The sequence below is a fragment of the Rhinolophus ferrumequinum genome, chromosome 6 (genome assembly GCF_004115265.2).
Source record: "Rhinolophus ferrumequinum isolate MPI-CBG mRhiFer1 chromosome 6, mRhiFer1_v1.p, whole genome shotgun sequence".
In the NCBI taxonomy this organism is placed as follows: domain Eukaryota; kingdom Metazoa; phylum Chordata; class Mammalia; order Chiroptera; family Rhinolophidae; genus Rhinolophus; species Rhinolophus ferrumequinum.
Window position 1 is genome coordinate 9,948,120 of NC_046289.1, and position 13,754 is coordinate 9,961,873.

Here is a 13,754-nt window from a genome sequence, read left to right on the forward strand (position 1 = left end):
GACTGAAGGACAATGACTTGGAGCTGATGGGCCCTGGAAAAACACACTGTTCCCCAATATTCCCCAATAAAATTTATTAAAAAAAAGAATAGAAACTCTGGGGTGGCCAGTTGGCTCAGTTGGTTAGAGGGCAGTGCTCATAACACCCAGGTCGCTGTTTCGATTCCCACATGGGCCAGTGGGCTATGCCCTCCACAACTAGATTGAAAACAATGACTTGACTTGGAGCTGAGCGATCTTGGAAAAACACAGGGTTCCCCAATATTCCCCCATAAAAAAAGAAAAGAAACTCTGGCCAGGTTTTCAGTGAGGCACCAGCAGGCGGCTGCAGACACTCCTGACGGGAGGACTGACTATACCCTTGCACAGCCCAACGTTACTCACGTATGTTACTCACATATGAAGACAGACCACCAGAGCCCAGAGGACAAAGACTCCAGACGTGTAGATGGAAAGGAAAGCCAAAGCAGACATTACATTGGACTCAAAGCAAAGAAAATGTTTCTCTTCAAAGAATAACTCTGTAACGTCTCTGCACTGGACTGTGTTAAAAATGCAAAGGTTGCTAAAACAGACTGGATTCCTAAATGCTCCAAGAAGGGGCTATAGGTGTCCTGAGCCAAACTGAAGTATAGCTGGAGAAAAGGAACAAAGGCAGTGATTGAGTGAGAACCAAGGAAGATGGCACGGTGGGGGTAGGGAGCGAGGAAAGCAGCGCACACTGGGCACGGGGCAGTGACAAGGTGACAGCAGTGACAAGGTGACAGCAGCTGCTGCTGTCTGGCTCTATCACTAAAGCCCCGCCAGAAAGGTCTTATTTGATGGGGATGACAAAGTATCATTTTGAAAAAAAGAAATGCACAGTAAATTTTATTTATGTGTTTATAAAAAGCTTTATACCAACCAGGCCTTTAACATGTAAAAGTAAATCTGTATTTGCCAAGTTAAATATATGAAAATACAAAAGCAGACTGAATTATCAAAAAAGAAAACATTTTATTTATATCACTAAATACAATTAGTCTCCCTGATTATAGCCCATATTGAGTGTCACCTACGACACAGAACGGTCTGCGCAGAGGTGAACAACCCAGCATCTCGTGTGTATACATATGTACACTGAACCACCAGCCTCAGAAGCAGCAGAGCTGAGCCTGTTAAATTACTGTCTTTGTTTCAGAAACTCTTACCATTTGAAGGACATTAGAGGAGGCCTTAGGTAGCAGAGTACTTGTGTAATAATTTAAAAAGTTAAAAGCTGTAGTGATATAATGACTCGTGCCCTCCTTAGGAATTATAGGCAACTGACCCTTCCGCAGACTGCAAGTCTGGAAAACGACAAGCAATCGCTGGCACAACTTCACTTGCCGTGTGGTTGGTCATGGTGCATTTCCGGTGTGTAAGTCAATAGAACAATCATGACCCAGAGGTGAAGCAAAGCCTGAAGAGAGAACAAACAATTTATGAATTAGTCAATAAGTCAATCTTCACCACCGGCCCCCTGGCAGCGCACTGAGGGCAGGAACATGTCTTCTTGGTCCTTATTTGTATTCCTGTGGCGGGCACCTTAGTGATCTGCAACACTGTCTGCGCTCGGGACATGTTTACCGGATTAAGAATGAGGAAACAGATGTGCAAACCATCAGTGGAGGGTCATCAAGAGTTGCAATACCTACAGGTTCTCAGTCAAGAGGACTCGAGCCCTCAAGGCATTCACATTACGCACACGTACACATACACAACCGATCGCCTGGTTACAATGCAGACAGCGTGACTACAATTGCTAGACGTACATGAAGTTGGTTGGAAAGGCTTTTTAGGGCAGTTACGGCAGATGTTGTGAAAGGGGGTTTGGCCACGCTTTGGTGAGGAGGGGATGGGAAGACATTCTTGCCAGGAATGATGCAGCAGGTTCAGAGGACCTGAACACTCGCACCAATTCCCTCGAGGCAGTGCTGCGATGACCGAGGTGCCCTCCCTCAGGGCCCTGCCATTCTGTGGGTACAGCGTCACCTCTCATGCCCACAGATGGTGCATGTGTTTCTCCACATCTCCAACACTTGGGAAGTCAACCTGGATGTGGGTTTATTCTGAATCCTTTCTGATGCCATTCAATTTTTTCTTCTTCATTCTCCCCACCCGTCTTCTTAAAAACGTTTTATTTAAAGGAATAACTCTTCCCTCTAGTGGATCACAGAGAAATTTCTTTCTAAATAAGCTTTTATTTCTTTTCAAGAAAAATGCCTGTCTTAATTCAACTCAACTACTTTTAAACATCCCCATTCAGAACAGTTACTAAGCTGTTTAGGCTCACAGGACACATGAAATGGCATCTTTAACTATGGTAACTATCATATTAGCGCTAAGAAATCTGAAACAAAATAAATCAACCTTGAGTTCCTTTTAGAAAATAAAGCAAAACACATGAAAACAATTAAAGCAACTTTACATCAAGACAAAAGTGAAATCAACTATTTTATATTGCACTTTTATCATCAGAGGAGCTTAGAAATGGATGTAACTACTAAACTGCACTAAAGTTCATTTTACTGTAGGAAAAGGCTTTGAGCAATTTATATTTTAGACATAATAAACTGTAAACTTCACTTGCATATTTTAAGGGAAAAAAATATTAAATACCAAAAATGAGTTCTATCTCTTTCAAAATTGGTTGCTAAATTTTTAGTTAAAAAGACCAGCAGCTGAAAAAAACTAGTTAAAAATCAAGTGCAGCATTGTTTTTTCAAACAAGTTTACTTACCATATATATAATTACAAAAACTCGTGCTATGGGATATCTTCGGAGAAAAATTCCCAGACGGATACTATGCAAATGGTGGTGCGCGTGGAGAGGAAAAGAGAAGAGAGTTACACTCAAAACAAATCTTCCTGTGGTAATATCTAATAATGCTTTTAAACATTTCACTCATTCAAACTATTTATGTTGCCACCATAAAATAAGATTTGGTTTTTTTTTACAGTAGATTGTCAAATGATTATTTGAAATAACTGTATGGAAATGTCATAGTAGTAAACAAATACTTCATTATTATTCGGGGCTTGGCTGTTAAACTGTAGCATAAGCTATTTTTCTTATTTCTTCAGCTACAACTGTAGGAGGCAAACTTGGTCTTTCTCTGAGTCATTTTTCTTTTAGGAACCAAAGAAATTACAAAAGATAAGGCAACTGTAAACACATGAATAGAAAAAAGAATGGTTGGAATTACCATGCAAATTGCTAATCTATCTGGAAGTTTTTGCATGGACACATGCTTCTTAAAAGGCACAAAACTACAGAAATTCAAGTAACACTTAAACAAATGAAGTAAAGTGTGGGAAGGAAGCAATATCATGTCCAGACTTTATTACTTGTGCCTCTTTGCAACATTTTTTCTCTATGTAGATCGATACATGTACAAGCAAATACACTTTGCTTCTATGTCTTTCTGCTTCTCTCATTGCCACTAGCACGATGCTTTGCATGTAGGTTCTCCAAAAATTCTGTATGTTGAATACGTGAATAGTTGAAATATGAAGTGTAGGTCTGGTCCTGTGGCTCAGGTGGTTGGAGCGCTGTGCTCCTAACACTGAGGTCGGAGGTTCGATTCCCACATGGGCCAGTGAGCTGCGCCTCTACAGCTAAGATTGTGAACAATGGCTCTCCCTGGAGTTGGGCTGCCGTGAGCAGCCGGAGCTCAGTGTGAGCTGCCGCGGGCTACCGTGTGCCCGCCGTGAGCAGCCAGCAGCCAGCGTGAGTGGCTGGCAGCCAGCGAGAGCTGCCGTGGGCTACTGTGTGCTGCCATGAGCGGCTGGTGGCCAGCCTGAGTGGCCGGCAGCCAGCGTGAGCGGCCGTGAGCAGCTGACCGATGACTGGCGACCGACTGTGTCAGCCGGTGGAGCGCAAGGCTCATAACACCAGCATGGGCCAGGGAGCTATGTCCTATACAACTAGACTGAGAAACAACAGCTTGAACCGGAGTGGGGCAGGGGCAGGGGGACGGAAGAAAGGGGCAAAAAAAAGAAATATGAGTTGTAATCAAAAACTACGGTGAAATGTTCAAATTAAAAAAAAATATTACAATAAAGGACACATTGCCATTAATCCCCCTCAAAATACTCCCCCTCTCTTCGAACACACTTATCCCATCATTCTTGCCACTTTCTGAAGCAATTCTGGAAGTCCTCTTTTGTGAGTGTCTTTAGTTGTGCTGTGGTGACTGCCTTGATATCCTGAATCATTCTGACTTTGGGGAAGAGCCAGAAGTCACACGGTACCAGACCCAGTGAATAAGGTGGATGAGGACACACCGCAATGTTTCCATTTGACAGAAATTGCTGTACCAGAAGCGATGTGTGACACAGAGTGTCGTCATGACAGAGGGTGAAGTAAAGACACTCACGAATGAGGACTTCCAGAGCTGCTTCAGAAAGTGGCAGGAATGATGGAATAAACGTGTTCAAAGTGTGGGGGAGTAGTTTGAGGAGGATTAATGGCAACGTGTCTTTTAGTGTGATAAATTTTTTTATTTAAACACTACCGTATTTTATGATCACACCTCACAGATGTGCCTAATCATTTTGAGACAATGACTGTGGTGGCATCCTAGGCTGTGGCTTCAGAAATCTTAGTTAATCATACTCCGTGTATTTTTTAACGACAGCACTGCATTCTGACACAAAAGGTAAGAAAAGACTGCTCTATTATACCCTAATTCATTAAAACTGTATTTAATTATAATCACTACAAGACAGAAGAGTTAAGTAGAATATTTAGACATGGACTTTATCAAGGGTATGTATAAACTGCTGAAACATTTTCTTTGTAAGATAGATGTCTACGAGCATAAGAAGTTTATAAATATACATAACACATATAAGTTATGTAGTCTACATAAACCATATATATGAGTACTCTTTGTTTGTTTGTTGGTTTGTTTTTAAGGAGGGCGCAGCTCACAGTGGCGCATGTGGGGATCGAACCAGCCTGGTGCTACCAGCACCACGCTCTAACCAACTGAGCTAACCGGCCACCCCTATACTGTTCATTTATATGTAGTAGCATCTTTTATTCTAATCACATGATAAAGTAATGAGATAACACAGGCACATGGATGCATTTACATGAGATAGACTTTTTCAATGAGTTTTTAAAATAGAATTTTAAAAAAAGGAGAAATGTCAGGGTTACTCATCTTCAATAAAACAGAGGCACTGGCAGACCTCTTAAAGCAAGCTCATGACATTGAAATATCGTGAAAGGAGTAATTAGCTCTGCCTGGTGGGACTCACGATGACGGAAACCACTGGGAAAGCTTATAAGAACAGTGGATGGTCCATCACTCATCGTCACTGGCACGGCTTACCTAAATTGGTCAATTGAACTAGCAGCTTTGCGGACTTTTCCATACATTCCTGCCAGATTAGTTTCTGTGTCATTAAAAAGAACAGGGACGTTTCGTAGACGTGTGCCTGTTTAAACAACAAAATAATGAATTAACGTACAGACACCAAAATGAACTTTCTAACAAAATTATAGTTGAATATGCATTAGAGTACATATGGAAGAAATTCTCAAGGCCAACTTTCTAAGCATTATATCCAAAGAAGATAAAACCATAAAAAAAAAAAACAAAACAAAACCCAGATAAATTTGGTTATATAAAATGTTTAAACTTCCATATCCAAAAATATCAAAATGCTAAAACTTGGAAATTTTTCCCCATGACATTAGCCAAAACTCAAGTTTACAAACACCAAGTGTTGCCGATGGTCAACATTCATGAGCACTTAATTCCTACGCTGGTGAGAGTGAGGCCAGACACCCTTCCCACAAGCTGATGACTCCCGCATTTGCATCTCCAGCCCAGATCAGTCTCCACTCCAGACCTGTCCAATCGCCTACCTCACTTCCACCTGGAGAGCTAACAGATACCTCAGACTTAGCATACCTAAACCCATGATCCTGATTTCCTGCCCCTGCTACCAACCTACTCCTCCCTCAGTTTTCTCCATTTCAATACATGACAGCTCTATCCTTCCATCTGCTCAGGCTAAAAACCTGACTCCTTTCTGTCAAACTCCACATCCAATCTGCCAGCCAGTGCTGTCAGCTCACCTTTAAAATAAACCCCCACAATCCCCACTCTGGTCTGAACCACCACCACCTCTCACACGGATCAATACAATGGCTCCTCCCTGGCCCTCTGCCTTACTCTTAGCTCTCTGCAGTCTATTCTGGACACAGCAGCCACAGGTATCTTGTTAAAACGCAGATCACATCAGTCACTTCCACAAGGCCCTTCAATGGCTCCTCCTTCAGTCAGAGGAAAAGTCTTTATTCAGCCCTGAACAGTATTCGCCAAGTTCTCTGAACTCACCTTTCACTACTCGCCCGTCAATCTACCTCAGTAGCTCTGGTCTCCTTGCTGTTCCTGCACCATGCCAGCAACACTCCTGCCTCAGGGCCTTTGCACATTTTCCCTGTAGATCTCCTCATAGTCTGTTATCGTACCTCCTTTGGGACTTTCATCAAGTGCCACCTTTTCAATGAGGTCTTCCTTGACCACCCTAAATTACAATCCCAACCCCACACTTAGCACCCAGTGTCTCCCTCCCCTGCTTAATTTTCCTCTGCAGCACATATCACCATCTCACATAATTCGTTTATTGCCTGTCTCCTCCACCTATATTCCTCACCCCATGATACCAGAATGTAAGATCCACAGGGCAGAGATTTTGGTCTCTTTTGTTGACCACTGTATCTCTAATGCCTAGAACAATACTTGGTATTAAATAAGCACTTAATAATTTGCTGAATTAGCAACAAAAATCAAAAGCCTTCAAATGTGTATACCTACTGACCCAGCAATTCCACTTCTAATCATTTACTCTAAGAAAAATTTATTTACATGAAAAAAATTAAATCAATAAAACAGGTACTACAAACATATACAGCAAAATAGTCTAAAAGGACTTTCTAAGATTAAATCTATTGACGCTTATACTAAAAGCTTTAACGTTCTTTTTGATAATGTATTTTGGGAATCTACAGACTTCTCTATTAAAATTATAGAGCGTGGATATAGTTATGTGACTACGTATTAGCTTTAATATTCATAATTATGGACTGGAGATTATTAAAGCAAGACTTGGTTTAGGATTCCTGAAAGTCCCTCTCTACTGAGTGAGTGTCCTACACGTTTCAACAGGACTGTTGGTCCTCAGGTGTCTTTTCTCCAGGTCCCACACTAGTGACGAGTGCTAATCACTCCAATTCACTAACGATCACATCAAACAGCACATGGCGCAGGCCTCACACCAAGAGAAAAGCCGGTGCTTCACGTGATGAAACTTTTTTTCAAAGATCAGTGATTTAACATCTCAAAATCGTGTTTGAATTAGCGAGGCTGGAAATTAAGGCAACAAAATGTTCTTTTGAGATTCTTTTTTTTTCACCTTCGCCACTGTCAACTCCAGACATATTAATGGAAGACCCATTACTACCACTTCCAGTGGCAGATTTCATCTGCTGCTCAAGGCGCTCCAGCTGGAAGACGAGCGAGTTCTTTTCTGTGCTGAGACTCTCCAGCATGGTCTGCTTCTGGATGAGAGTCTCTGTCAGCTGATGGAGTCGACTTTCCAGCTCGGACTGGCTGCTGTTGCTTAAGGCTTTATTGGTAAGCTGAAAGACAAAGTGTCCGTAAACTTATTACATACAACCAAAGCAAAGTCATACAACATGGAAGCCACATTACTACATTCCCACAGGCAAATGGTGGCCCTGATTGATTTCTCAAAACTATAATGATTCTTTGCCTGTAGAAGTGATTTTCAAAATGTATTAGTGGGTCACAATCCACATTTAAAAAAATAGAATAGACTGGGACGTATCAGAGTGTACAACACATGGTATGTGAGAGTATTATTTTGTGAAACTTCTGTTTTAGTTTTGTAAGTGCATGTGAGTACTGAGATATGATGTCAACTTTATTTCTTACTGTAACATCATGGTCAAAAATATTTGAAAGCACTGATCCTTGGGATATAGTTCAAACTTTCTGACCTGGATTCAAAATTCTCCATAACTCAACAGTTGTGATGCAGGGCAGAGACCACTGTCTGAGGTTTTCATCTCTGCTGTGCAATTCCCTGGCTCTCTCACTTTGGACAATTGCTCCACCTCTCTGAATCTGTTTCCTCACGTGTTAAGTCAGAATAACGGTGCCTGCTATATGTGGTATTTAGGGACATTAAATAAGACTTTTCCCAGTAGTATCTGGCTGACAGTTGGTTCTTAGTAACTTCCTTCATTTCATCTTGTTTGTTCTCATCTATCACCATTTCCCCGGCTCCCATTCAGCCTCTGCTCTGCTGTTCACATTTTCCCTGTTTAGAAAACTCCATCCTCTTCTCTTATCTGGACTCTACCTGCCTTCAAAGCCTCTCCCTTGAAGCCCTTTCAGGCTACCCCATCCATGAGCTTACCTCAGCCTTCTTTTAGACCCCACTGATTGTCCTGGCATCTATCAGGCATTCTGCTAACACTGTTTAATGGGAGTCAATTTTGCCTCCGCAATGAAGCTATAAGGCAGCTCTATCATGGCAAATATTGTCTGCATCAATATAATTGTGAAAATAGGCCACTAGATCGACCTAAGTTTAAAAACCCAGCTTTGCCATTTCCTAGCTACAACCTGGGGCAAACTATAAATCTGAGCCTCAGTTTCCCTGTTCATAGGATGCGATGCCTAAATACAGTGGTACCTCAGTTTTCAAACGTCTCCATTAATGAACATTTTGGTTTATGAATGCCGTAAACCCGGAAGTGAATGCTTCTGTTTTCGAACATGACTCAGAAGTCGAACATGTCACGCAGCTTCCGCTGAGTGCAAGATCCTGAGGCCTAGCTGTCAGCTGTTTTCGAACGTTTCAGAACTCGTTGATTACATTCGAAAACCGAGATACCACTGTATATAAGTAACATATGAAATGTCCAGCACAGTATCTGCCACATGCTGGCACTTAATGAAAATTAGCTTCCTTCCTCCGGAATCCCTTACAGCATTCCCACAAATTAAGCACAGGGCTAGGTCCACAACAAGTAACTGCCAACAGGATTATACTGAGAATAAGCTAAGGTTTACTAACTATTAAAAAGGAACTCTCCATTTTAGGGTTATATTGTGATCCCCTTATTAACTAATACTTCGGCATTTTTTAGTTGATGTAAAACTTACATACAAGTGAAATACCCAGCTCTTAATCATACAATGAGGTTGACAAACGTGTAGCTGTGTAACCAATACCCAGATGGAAACAGAACATTTCCGTCTCTCCCACACAACCACTGCTCTGACTTCTATCACAAGATTTTAGTTGTTTATTCTTGAATTTCCTATAAATAGAATCATACCATATACTTTTCTTCTAATAAAAAAAACTGGATTTACTTAGAAGCATTCAGAATGTCAACAAAACAGCTGTAATTGTTTTTTGCAATTACAGAGTGGTATTCAGTTAACAGAACAACAATTATTTTGTATAAGCTGCATCAGAGACTATTGAAAATGAAAAATCTACCATCCCCATATAGAACTAATTTGTGCTGTGCACCAACAAGAACTGGCTTTAAATTTCCATGCCATTTACAACCCCCATACTGTACCAAGCAAGGTAAGTAAGTGGCTACTGGAAATGCCACCAGGACAGGGCGATCTACAGACACATTCGGTGGTGTGTTAACTATACAAAAAAAAGACACTACAGTTTAAAAACAAATCTTACACAGCCTTACCTTTCAATTGTTTTCTTTAAAAGGAGTTGTGTACGGGGGGTTAAGTGCTTTATAGACAAGGAAGAAAAAAACCGCGCTAGAACCAACTTATCCTCATCTTCTTCTACTTCTTCATCTTCCTCCTCTGCCTCATCCTCTTTATCTTCCTCCTCTTCCTCTTCTTCCTCCTTTTTCGTGCTCTTTTCAGCCTTGAGAACTCCCGTTTTGGCCGCATCAGGCTTTCCTTTGCTTGGTATGCAGCTATATCCTCTGCGCAGTTTTCCTTCAGCTCAGCAGCCTTCTCCTCGTAAGGCTGCGTGTCACCTGCACCAGTGTCATTCCACATGTCTCCCAGCTCCTTTGCAATATCACCAGTGGAAAGGCCAAGGTGGTCTCCTTTGATTGTTGGGCGATACTCAGAACAAAACAGGGAAAAGGTCGAAAGAAGCCTCTTGGATGCATTAGGACCCTTGAACTTCCTTTTTGTTTCTCCTTTAGGAGGATATGAGTTTTCATTTCTCTTTCATAACGGGCCTTGTCCGCCTTTGCCATGTCTTCAGATTTTCCTTTCTCTTTCGCAGACGTGGTCTTCCCCCTCTCTGAGCACTTCTTAGAAAACTCTGAGAAGCTGCCCGAAGCATCTGGGTGCTTCTTCTCGTGCTGCTCCCGGCAGGTTTGCACAGAGAACGCGCATGATGATGACACTTTGCCTCTCGGCTTCTTAGGCTCTCCTCTGCCGTGTTTAATGATTTGTCCTCAGCGAGCAGAGTCGCCCAGGGCTAGTCTGACTCACGCTTGCCCCGGCTCTGTCTCTGTGGTGCTCAGTGTACTGCACAGAAATACGTTTGTGTGTGGCTTTTTAAAAAAAGATTTATCTAAGTTGTTGTATCAAGAATTTGTTTCTTTTTATTGCTGAGTAGTCTGCAATTTGTTTATCCATTTACTTGTTGATAGATAAGTTGTTTTCTATAGGTTTTACATTTTCAGAGTTAAAAGACATCTTGCTGACTTTATGAAAGACCTATCAGTTGTTAATAGGAAGGTTTATCATGCCTTTTTCTTAGGAAAGAGAAACCACAGTTACGAAACTGGCAATCACCCCAACCACCATTGTAGTTAGAAGGTACAAAATGTTGGGGTAATTCACATCTCCTCAGGTGACTGATGACTAGATACTTCTATAGGAAGCCACAGAAAACAGCAAATTCAGACTTACATGGCATGAGATGAAAATTCTGTATTAGCCTGAAAATAAAATCACTACTGCAACAGAACTCAAATGAAAATACGGGGAAAGGTCTTACTGCGTTCTTTTTAAAAACTGTAGCTTTACACGGTATCTTTTCCTAAACGGTGACTGCCACTGCATACCTGATTCCTGAGTTTTTGAATTTCTTCTTCTCGGTCTTTAATTCTGCTTTGCAATGTGTTCTTTGTTCGATACAGATCTTCTTCTATGTAGCGGAATTCCTATAAAGTGAGGTACAACACAAAGGTAAAAGAGTGTATCCCCAATACCTAAAACAGTGCCTGACACATAATAGGCAATCAATACCTGCTGAGTAAACACTGAATGAATAAATGCATAGACTTAATGGGTCTGATGAAAAGTTAATACTTCGGTATGATGTATCAATTTGTACATGAATATCCAAGCACAAGTCTTTATGTGGTCATATGCTTTTATTTCTCTTGGGTAGATATGCAGGAATAGAACTGATGGATCATATAAGAAGCGTCCGTCTAACTTTAAGGAAGTTTCCTACAAATTGTTTTCTGGATTGTTTTCAAAATACCTGTACCATTTTGCATTCCCACAGCAGTAAGCGAAAGTGAGAAAGAAAAGAAGTACCCCCAGATTCACTAACAACTGCCCTAATGCACCTCTAGTTTGTACAATGGATATAATCAGTTAGAGTGACGTCAGAATTTAAGAGCAAAGCACGTCTCAGGGAAGAAAGAATGAGCAATTGGCTAAGCATCTTCAAAAGTATTAAGCAGCACTGGGATATAGTCAATAATAGCATAATAACGTTGTAACTAGACTTAACATGGGGATCATTTCATAATGTATATAAATATCAAATCACTATGATGTACACCTAAAACTACTAGGATATTGTATGTCAATTATACGTCAATTAGAAAAAAGCATTATGCTTAACTTGTGCTGACAAAGTAAGTAAAGGGAGCTATATGAAGATGTAAATGTGATATGGAATTAAATTGCTAGAGACTATGTTAGACATTCAGTTCAACCTGCTCATGTCACAGATTAAAACTTGAGATAAGTGAGGAAAGAGAACATGAGGAAGGTTAATTAGGGTAGGAGAATCATAATGTACAGAAGGTATGCCTAATTTCTTAAGCTCTAGGCTAGCACAAAATTTATGGCTGAAATTACTTAAATTGATTAAGGAGTACTACAGGACATTTTATCCCAAGGTTAAGTACTTTACATCTAGAACATCTGATTACTAAATAGTCTATAGCTACATTCAGCCCCACTTTCCTTTACTTAACTCCCTCATTTTAACCAAGGGCAATGGAAGTGATGTGGTTAACACCAGCTGCCATAATAAAATGAAAATTATCTCACTAACCATCAAGAACATCACATTTTTGCCTTTTAGTATATAATAGCTCCTTGAATAAATTAAAATGCAATTTCTGCAAGGACAGCTAATCTTATAATTAAATTAAGACAGCCTATGATGTATCTGGCAGGCTGCTACTCTGAATTTTTCTCTTCCTACCCAGGAAACAGATTTCAGTGCTACTTTCATAATACAGAAACACATTTCTCTGAGAATACAACCCGTTTCAGAAATGATAAATCCCAATGGGAAAAAAATCCTGAAAGAATATAAAAAATGCAAAGCTGGAATAGCCTTCTCTTCTGTAGAATGAAGAGAACAGTGATTCTATTGTGAGAATGAAATAAGAGAATGTAAACTAAGTGCCTGTAACAATGTCATCACACAGTAAATTATAGGTGTTATTAACATTAGATACAGAATCCTATTCTGAAAATGTGGCTGTAAGCATGTTTAACTGTGTTAATACTGAAACTATTACGTAAGTATATGAAGAATTTGGCTTGGGGAGCAGACAACTGTCAAGTGAACAATGAAATATAATCTTAAATGTGACTGTATAAGCACTTGTTCTCAAATAGAAAGAGCAGTAATGTATTTATATTTCTATTAACTAACATTCACTGCTGTTCCTAGAAAGTACAAGTGTAATAAAATATGAAAATCAACTGATGTTTCTACATTTTCTATAATATACACACTCTGACACGGAGATAAAATAACACAGACAGGGCAGTAGGAAGAGCTTTGGGACAAGCATCCTGGGTTCTAGTCTAGTCTCTAATTAGTTGTGTGATATTAGGTTAGGACCCATCACCATTTTGTATGTCTATTTTTCATCTGTTAAAACAATGAGGAGTGTGGGAGAGCAATACAGCAGGAGGGACGTGGGTCCTGTTTACCATGAACTCTCTGAGCCCATCCCAGGAGAATGGCAGCAAGCTGCTGGCAGACAGTCTTCCTCAGTAATTATCGATCTAAAGCCCTTACCTGCTTCTGTCGGTCCAGTTCTGCCTCCAGTTCTTGTTTAGACGCTTTCTGCCCAGCTATTTGGTCTTGCAGGTCTTGTAACTGTTCTCTTGCGGATTCTGCTTCACTAACCTGCTGAGCCTCCATATCCTAAAGAAAAAGGACCTTACTTGTGAGAGCAATCATTCATTAACTGTTCAGTTCAACATTTACCGAACAATCATTTCATACCATGAGCTGGGCTCAGTGGGCACGGGAGGGATAGAAAGGAACAAGACATGGTCTCAGCCTAAAGGGAGCATACAAACTGACACTTCATTACGTGACACAGCAAATGGTGAGAGAAATGAACAGGACACCACAGCTGCTGCAGCACATATGCCATTTGGCTGAATGCGTATGAGCACAGTGTGGCT

General features: G+C 40.7%; 1 protein-coding gene and 1 pseudogene across 2 annotated transcripts in view; both read right to left on the reverse strand.

The window, feature by feature from the left end:
• Positions 1 to 868: 868 nt before the first annotated feature.
• GOLGA5 (golgin A5) overlaps positions 869 to 13,754 on the reverse strand; it is a 30,175-nt gene continuing 17,289 nt past the window's right edge. The window contains exons 8-13 of one of the 2 annotated variants that reach the window (XM_033108765.1): positions 13,360 to 13,488; positions 11,144 to 11,242; positions 7,456 to 7,681; positions 5,364 to 5,469; positions 2,762 to 2,825; positions 869 to 1,441 (exon numbers count right to left, since the gene is read on the reverse strand). In XM_033108765.1, coding sequence (XP_032964656.1) covers positions 1,361 to 1,441; positions 2,762 to 2,825; positions 5,364 to 5,469; positions 7,456 to 7,681; positions 11,144 to 11,242; positions 13,360 to 13,488 — 705 coding nt within the window. In that variant the 3' untranslated portion in view covers positions 869 to 1,360. The remainder of the gene's footprint in view (positions 1,442 to 2,761; positions 2,826 to 5,363; positions 5,470 to 7,455; positions 7,682 to 11,143; positions 11,243 to 13,359; positions 13,489 to 13,754) is intronic. The other variant, XM_033108766.1, reaches the window with a different exon arrangement.
• On the reverse strand, positions 7,701 to 10,528 carry LOC117023692 (high mobility group protein B1-like; annotated as a pseudogene).